The sequence below is a fragment of the Carassius carassius genome, chromosome 16 (genome assembly GCF_963082965.1).
Source record: "Carassius carassius chromosome 16, fCarCar2.1, whole genome shotgun sequence".
NCBI lineage: Eukaryota > Metazoa > Chordata > Actinopteri > Cypriniformes > Cyprinidae > Carassius > Carassius carassius.
Genome location: NC_081770.1, coordinates 1,677,564 through 1,686,294, shown reverse-complemented (window position 1 = coordinate 1,686,294; position 8,731 = coordinate 1,677,564). Strand labels below are relative to the sequence as shown.

Genomic DNA, 8,731 nt, shown 5'->3' with positions numbered 1-8,731 from the left:
CTCTGAAATCAAACCCATCACACCTGAGAGAACTGAACCTGAGCTGGAATGAACTACTAGGAGACTCTGGAGTGAAACACCTCAGTGATCTACTGATGAACACACAATTCAAGCTGGAGAAACTAGAGTTAGTATCATTATACTCTACAGCAGTTACAGTCAGATTAAAGATTACTGTTTACTTTCAGGAAAAGAGAAGGATGTGACGTGTGGCCAAATATAGTGTCCTATACTCTAAACATGTGCTCTGCATTTAACACACACACACACACACACACACACACAGACATGAGTGACCATCGCAAAAAAAGTTTAAAATGTCTTTAGGTAAATTGTAATTCAGAAACAGTTTTCTTGATTTCTCACATTTAAACTCAGTTTTCACGTTTAATATTATTTTTAAGTATTTCTGTAGTTGATCCAATATCTTAATCTACTTTAATCATTTTTCTTCTGTATTTCTTTATGGTCATATAATAAGGTTTATGGCAATGTTTTATTATTTATTGCAGTGTATGGTGTTAACACATGATGAATTCCTCACACATGAACATAACGTGTCTGATTCATTGTGTTTTCTCTTTCTGTCTTCAGTCTGTGTGGATGCAGTATTACAGAGAAACAGTGTCTCATCCTGACTTCAGCTCTGAAATCAAACCCATCACACCTGAGAGAACTGAACCTGAACTGGAATCAAATAAAAAACCCAGGAGTGAATCACTTATGTGACGTACTGAAGGATTCACGCTGTAAACTGGAGAGATTGAGGTCAGTAACATTCACAGACAAGAATCAAAATGATGAAAATCACTTTGTTTAACTCTTATGTGCTGTTCAAGGTCTTTTCAGACCCCAAATGATGTTTGCTGAAATAAAAACATATGTTCCCTTTATCTAAATGTCATGAGACTTTGTACGGTTGTCAACACTTGGTAGATCTACAAACAGAAAATTAAACTGGATTGAGATCTGGTTGTGTGTTAGTGTGAAAAAAGTCTCTCTCTGGAGACCCACATTGAAATGAATGAGGAAATGATCAAATCAATACTTTTTCTTCTTAATTTATCAAATAAAATCAATAAATCCACCACAATTCAGATCACAATATACACAAAAATGAAGTGGCAACCCTTCCACATGTTCACAGTACACACACACACACACACACACACACACACACACACAAAAACAAACACCCATAGAAATTAATGTAGACTATAAAAATGTTGATTTTGTTGTTACATAATTTGTCAAAAATGTCTGAAGAGGTGACACTCAGTACTTTTCATTCATTTTTCTAAATATATAAAAAAAATAACATAAATACTTAAACTACACGAATGTGTAGTTAAAACATTAATAAACTGAGTAAAATTACATTTCAGACCTCAAACAGTTTCTTTTGTTTTTGTAACAAAATGTCCTTTGGTCCCTGTGTTCTCTGGAGAGCCCAAACAGCACGAGTGTCGTCCCCAAACGAACAGCACATAAGAGTTCAACAAAACACTTTATACTCAATATCTCATGATGAATGTGTTCACATTATATTTGTGAAAGATTCTTCATCTTAATGATGTGTTTGTAAGATGATCTCTCTTCCTCTGTTTGTCTCTTTCTAGTCTTTATGTCTGTGGCATTACAGATGTTTCTTCTTTAACTCAGTCTTTGACAAACACAAAAGCTCTGCAGTTTCTAAAAGAGCTTGATCTGAGTTATAATAAGATTGGAGATTCAGAGCAGAAGCTCATTGATGTGCTACGAGACTCAAACTGTAAACTGAGGTGAGTAAACTTCACTTTGTGATATTAAAGAGATTCATTTACCTCTGATATATGAACAAATATATACTTTCAGATATTAGTGAAAAGAGTTGATCAAATGATCATCAAGCTTTATTTCAAAGGGTTTGTGTCAGAATGAAATGTAAAGTTGATAAAAATGTTGAACACAAAGGAGGAAAGAGAAGAAAAGCAGACTGTCACAGCTTTCTACAGCAACAGCTGCTTTATTAATGAGATCAGTAATAGTGAATCATTAGAGTTTGAAATAGATTTGTTCAGATTGTAGGAAAACGCTGGTAAAATCAGAGCAGATTCAGCTTCAGCTCACAGTCGTCCAGCATCACATGATCAATGTCTCTGTCTCTTGTGTGTTTTTACTTTGACAAGCAACACGTCACATTACTTTACACTTACTTTCTGTAAGAGATAATGTACCTCCAGCCGCTTGTTATCACAGAATAAACCCGACAGGGTGATCAGGACTTGTGTCCTCCTGAAGAGACTTATTCTGTGATAACATCCGGCTGCATCTGCATTATCACACTTATTATATGCTTTCTTGACACACAAGTGAAGAATTAGACACAATTTAGATTCAGCTAAACACTTCTGCTCAGTTAGCAACAACTTTGATTACAGGATTTTAATGTAACTTTTTACTGTGATTGAAATATAGTAATGATTATCTTCTCTTCTGTTCAATCTTAGAGTATAGAAGGAGTTAAATCACCAGAAGCTGATAAATGCTGTGTATCATAAAGTGAAGTGATCTTGAGAGGAGCAGTAAACATCAGCTGAAGATCCACAGAAGAGCTTCACTACTGTGTCTATGAGGAGAAATAAATGTGTGATAAATGTGTAAATGTGATCCATACAGGTGAAGAGACTCAGACTTTACAATCTAATAATGCAGCATGTGTGTTAGAAACATGATATTGAATGATTAATGTTTCTTTAGTATTCAAGCAGATGATCATTGTGTTTAATGTAAAGCTGGAGAATATTATATTATCATGAACTCTGTCTCTGTTAAAATACTTTCTTGGTGTAAGACTGTAAGGTCTCCAAATATCTGTTTCTAGATTGTGACGATCCAGTATGAAACGCCCCGTTGATTTCCTGAGGGGTTCCACCTGGATGCTCTAATCAGTCTGTCCTTTAAAAGAAGCCCGTGCTTGTTCATCGGTGCTCCATGTTTATTTTTGCTTTGCTTTTATGGGTTTTGTTGTTGTGACTTCTGGAGACATACATCACATTAGCTTACATTGCATTACGTCCCATGCCATTTCATGCATACATTGCACTTTACACTACTGATCTGACTGATGCCATTTTACACTTGTTTGGTTTAGTTTCGGTTCTTTTGGTTGTTAATAAATTTCGTGTTAAAAGTAACCGCTCTGTGTGTCCCTTTCCTTTGTTACGGCCTTTTGGAGCCACAGGTCGTAACAAATGGGGGCTCGTCCATTTGGTATTTGTTCGTGCTAGCGTCTTTCGGAGTTTGGCGTAATCAATGGTTAGCGTTTGGGAGAGGAAATCTCATTTGAACTTGTGACGTCATTTTCGCGGAACGGGACACACGTGTGGAGAATTGTTTGGTTGTTCCGTGGAAGCTCATCGACTGGTAAGTTGACAGTGCAATATGGTTCTTCTAGTTTGGAGTTTTCCCCGGTGAGGTATAGCAGCATGTTTCCTTTGAGACATGTTGGTTATTTTTTGTTTTGGTAGTGTTGCGGAGAAAGCGGGTAGTAGCAGTTGACTCGGGAGCACATCCAGGGTGTTGAAGGTGTCGCTGGTCTGACCGGTAGCATTTTTCACCCACTGGGTTGAAGTGCATAAATACCCCCCGCCTGTAACCGCATGAAGACCAGGGATAAGGATAGATAGGTTTTTTTTTTTTTTTTCTCCTCTCTCTCTCGCGCTGAGGAAAGTTAGTGGGGAATGCTCCGAGTATTTGATTGCACTTCTGGCTTTTTATTGGTCTGTTTGTTTTTCTGATGGCGGATATTAAGGCATTTTTCGAATCTCCTTCGTATACATTGCTAGGAAAATGTACGAAGGAACAGCTGTTAAGAATTGCTGACCATTATGAAATAGATGTCGTTGATAAAAAACGCAAGGAAAGTATTAAAGCTGAGTTGAAGTTAAAATTGTGTGAAAGGGACATTCTGAGTTTGGATAAGGATTTGGTTATGTCGGTACAGATGCAGTCCGATTCACCATCTGTATTGACGTTTGAGCAGCAAAAAGAATTGTTGCTGTTGCAAATGGAACATGAAAGATTGAAACAACATTCTGAACATGATAGGTTGGAGTTAGAGAAGGCGAAAATTGAGGTTGAAGTTATGAAGTTAAGACTTCTGAAGGAAGGTAGGGAAGATCGAGTTACATTTGCAGTGAATTCAAATTTGAAACTTGTTCCTAAATTCAACGAGGAGGATCCTGATATATTTTTCACTCTCTTTGAGCGTATTGCTGAGCTACAGGACTGGTCAGAGGAAAATCGAGTGTTATTGTTGCAGTGTGTGTTGACCGGAAAAGCACAGTTAGTTTTTTCCGCGTTGAGTAAGGAAGATTGTCAGGATTATGATCAAATTAAATCAGCGGTCTTAAAGGCGTATGAATGTGTGCCTGAAGCATATCGTCAGCAGTTCAGGGCATGTAAGAGGGAACAAAAGCAGTCTCATTTGGAGTTTGTGCAGGATTTGAGAAAATACTTTACTCGTTGGTATACTGCGCTTGATATTACATCTGTTGATGAGTTGGTTCAACTGATGATATTGGAACAATTTAAAGTGTCTGTCCCGGATATGATCGCCACTTATATTAATGAGCGTAAAGTTAGTTCACCGGAGGAAGCGGCAGCGTTGGCTGACGATTATGTACTCTCTCACAGAAGTAGCTTTGTTGACGGGCGCTCGCGGGGAGACGGTAATATGCTTCGATCTAGTACATCTCTAAATAGTTTTTCTCCTAGGTCTAGTTACCTTCCTACATGGAAGTTTGACCCGCTTAGGACATGTAATTATTGTCGTGAAAAAGGGCATTGGAAAGCTGATTGCCCTTTACTTGAGGAGAAGGCTAAACGTGACGTTAAGGTTCCTAAACCAGCTGCTTTTGTGGCTTTAGCTTCTAATACCGTTGAGACGTGTGTAAAGGAAAAAGTGGATGCGGACTGTTTATCTGTATTTTCTCCTTTCCTTACAGAGGGTTATGTGTCTTTTGTGGGCAGTAATGAGGAAGTTCCGGTCAAGATCTTGCGGGACACGGGAGCCATGGATTCATTCATTTTAGAGTCTATTTTGCCTTTTTCTTCGCGGTCTGACACGGGTGACAGCATGTTAGTCCGGGGGATGGGTATGAGTATACTAACCGTTCCTCTTCATAGGGTGAAACTGTCATCGAGTTTGGTGAATGGTGATATTGTTTTGGGAGTGCGTCCTGTTTTGCCGGTCGAGGGCGTTCATCTTATTTTGGGGAATGAGTTAGCAGGGGGGCGTGTATGGCCGGATGCTCCTGTGTCACCAATAGTTTCATCCAATGATGTGTTTCCGCAGATCCCTTCCCATGTAAATCCGGTGGGTGTAACAACTCGTGCAATGACTCGAAGCACGACGAAGGAAGTAGTGGATAGTCCAAGGATGATGTTGAATCAACTGGGTAGTTCTCTGTCTATGCCTGATTTATCTGCTGTGTCCTTTCCTGTGTCTGCAGAGGAGATGGGAGAAGAGCAACGTTCGGATTTATCCTTGGCTGAGCTGTTTAACAGTGCTGTTCGAGACGATCATGTGTCTAACATCGCTCGAGGTTATTTCGTACAAGATGGTATGTTATTGCGGAAGTGGGTTCCTCATGGGGACGATTTTGTTGGGGACCCTATTATTCAAGTAGTGGTTCCCACAAAATTTCGAATGGCATTGTTGGAAGTTGCGCATGATTTGTCTGGTCATTCTGGAGTACGAAAGACCTATGATCGTGTGTTGAAGTATTTTTTTTGGCCTCGAGCAAAAAGCGACATTTCATCTTATATAAAACAGTGTCACACTTGCCAGTTGATCGGTAAACCTAATCAGAAACTAAAACTGGCTCCATTACACCCTATTCCGGCAGTGGGTGACCCTTTTGAGCATCTTATTGTGGACTGTGTGGGCCCGTTGCCATCTTCCAAGTCAGGTAGTAAATACTTGTTGACTATAATGTGTTTGAATACTCGTTTTCCTGCTGCTTACCCACTGCGTACGATCACTTCCCGCTCAATCGTAAAGGCGTTATCTCAGTTTATGTCTATCTTTGGTGTTCCTAGGGTTATCCAGAGTGATCAGGGAACTAATCTTACTTCCCATTTGTTTCAGCAGGTTTTAAAACAGCTGCATGTAAAACATCACCTTGCGACTGCATACCATGCTCAAAGCCAAGGCGCACTGGAGAGGTTCCATCAGACTTTAAAGTCTCTTCTTCGGTCGTATTGTGTGCAGCTGGATCGAGACTGGGAAGAGGGATTGCCCTGGTTGATGCTGGCGTCACGAGAGGTTGTACAGGAGAGCACTGGCTTTAGTCCCAATGACCTTGTGTTTGGTCATAAGGTTCGTGGACTTTTGGCAGTGCTCCGAAATCCGGTTAAGATATCCGATTCTCCAAAAAATCTAGAGGCTTATGTTTACGGGTTTAAACAACGATTGGTTCAAGCGCGAGAGTTGGCTAAAGTGAAATTGGAAAAACAACAAAAAATTATGAAACGCTTATTTGATCGTACCGTTGAGCGTCGTGTTTTTGAGCCTGGAGATCAAGTTTTGGTTCTGCGTCCTTTGGTGTGCTCTCCGTTCGAAGCCAAATTCGATGGTCCGTACGTGGTGCAGCGGAAAGTGAGTGAAGAGAATTATGTGATCGGTACCCCAGGGCGGAGGAAATCCACTAAATTGTGTCATGTTAATCTGTTGAAACCTTTTTATGAAAATCAAATTGGCGAGACTCATGTAGTGGATTTAGATCCGGTTCATTCCATTCTTTCAGTGGGATCAATTTTTCGTGGTAGCTCTAACTTGGTGGGTGGGGGTGAGGAGAATATTGAGCCTGATGAGGGTAGGTTGCGCGGTCGGTTAAATAACTCTGAGTCCTGGAAGAGACTAAGCTCCGGTCTTGTTCATTTACCTCCGGTTCAACGTGCAGAGTTGGTTTCACTATTGCAGAATTTTCCTGATTTGTTTGGAGATACCCCCTCACGTACAGATTGGATAGAGCATGACATTGACGTTGGGGAGGCGAAACCCATTAAGCAACGTTTTTATCGGGTGTCTCCAGATAAACGAGAGCTTATGGAGGCAGAAATAAACTACATGCAGGAAAATGATATTGCGGTACAGTCGTTTTCAGATTGGGCATCCCCTTGTCTCCTTGTTAGGAAAGTTGATGGGTCAGTGAGGTTTTGCACGGATTTCCGGAAAGTCAATAGTTTGACTAAACCCGATTGTTTTCCACTTCCTCGGGTTGAGGACTGTGTGGATCAGGTGGGCTCGGCCAGATTTGTGAGCAAGTTTGACTTGCTTAAGGGTTACTGGCAGGTGCCTTTAAGTAAGCGGGCTCAGGATATTTCCTCATTCGTTACTCCCACGGGTTTATACTCCTACAAGGTTATGAGTTTTGGTTTAAGAAATGCCCCTGCGACGTTTCAGCGTCTTATGAACCGGGTAATTTCAGGACTGGCGGGTTGTGCAGTCTATTTGGACGATCTCGTTGTTTTTAGTGATAGCTGGGACACTCATATTAAACGAGTTTGTGCGGTGTTGAGGCGGTTGTCGGAGGCTAAGCTCACTGTTAACCTGGCAAAATGTGAGTTTGCTCGGGCTACCGTGATCTACCTTGGGAAAGTGGTAGGAAATGGGGAGGTTCGACCTGTACAAGCAAAAGTTCAGGCCATTCAAAAGTTTCCTGTACCTGTCACTAAAAAAGAATTGATGAGGTTTTTGGGTTTAATGGGCTACTATTGCTCTTTTTGTCGTAATTTTTCTACCGTGGTAGCTCCCCTTACCAACCTATTGAAAGGGCAGGTAAAGTTTGTCTGGTCTTCCCATTGTGCTGCGGCATTTGAAAATGTAAAAGCTTTGCTATGTTCTTCACCTGTGCTGGCTGCACCTGGCTTTGACAAGCCGTTTTCCCTGCAGGTGGATGCCAGTCAGGTGGGGGCGGGAGCTGTTTTACAGCAGTCTGACTCGGTAGGTGTGGTACACCCTGTTAGTTATTTCTCGCGGAAATTTACCACTTACCAACTCAACTACTCTGTGGTGGAGAAGGAGGCCCTGGCACTTGTTTGGGCTTTGATCCATTTTGCGGTCTATCTGAATTCAAGCAGACCAATTGTTGTCTATACGGATCATAACCCGTTGACCTTTCTGAACTCCCTCCAGTGCCCGAATCAAAGGCTTATTCGGTGGTCGTTGTTTCTGCAGTCGTACAGTCTTGACATCCGGCATATCCGAGGGGTAGAAAATGTGGTGGCGGATGCTTTGTCCCGTGCCCCTGTTGGTGATTAATCGTTTTTGCTCTTTGTTTACAGGGATCTTGACAGAATCCCTGTCTTAAGGGGAGGGGTGTGACGATCCAGTATGAAACGCCCCGTTGATTTCCTGAGGGGTTCCACCTGGATGCTCTAATCAGTCTGTCCTTTAAAAGAAGCCCGTGCTTGTTCATCGGGGCTCCATGTTTATTTTTGCTTTGCTTTTATGGGTTTTGTTGTTGTGACTTCTGGAGACATACATCACATTAGCTTACATTGCATTACGTCCCATGCCATTTCATGCATACATTGCACTTTACACTACTGATCTGACTGATGCCATTTTACACTTGTTTGGTTTAGTTTCGGTTCTTTTGGTTGTTAATAAATTTCGTGTTAAAAGTAACCGCTCTGTGTGTCCCTTTCCTTTGTTACGGCCTTTTGGAGCCACAGGTCGTAA

General features: G+C 41.2%; 1 protein-coding gene across 1 annotated transcript in view; it reads left to right on the top strand.

Moving 5' to 3' along the window:
* The window catches only part of LOC132159287 (NLR family CARD domain-containing protein 3-like), a 28,567-nt gene extending 20,227 nt beyond the window's left edge, over positions 1–8,340 (top strand). The window contains exons 10-17 of the mRNA XM_059568814.1: positions 1,620–1,781; positions 5,170–5,375; positions 5,496–5,606; positions 6,609–6,668; positions 6,792–6,860; positions 7,008–7,135; positions 7,286–7,408; positions 8,332–8,340. Of these exons, the coding sequence (XP_059424797.1) occupies positions 1,620–1,781; positions 5,170–5,375; positions 5,496–5,606; positions 6,609–6,668; positions 6,792–6,860; positions 7,008–7,135; positions 7,286–7,408; positions 8,332–8,340 (868 nt within the window). The remainder of the gene's footprint in view (positions 1–1,619; positions 1,782–5,169; positions 5,376–5,495; positions 5,607–6,608; positions 6,669–6,791; positions 6,861–7,007; positions 7,136–7,285; positions 7,409–8,331) is intronic.
* The last annotated feature ends 391 nt before the right edge of the window (positions 8,341–8,731 follow it).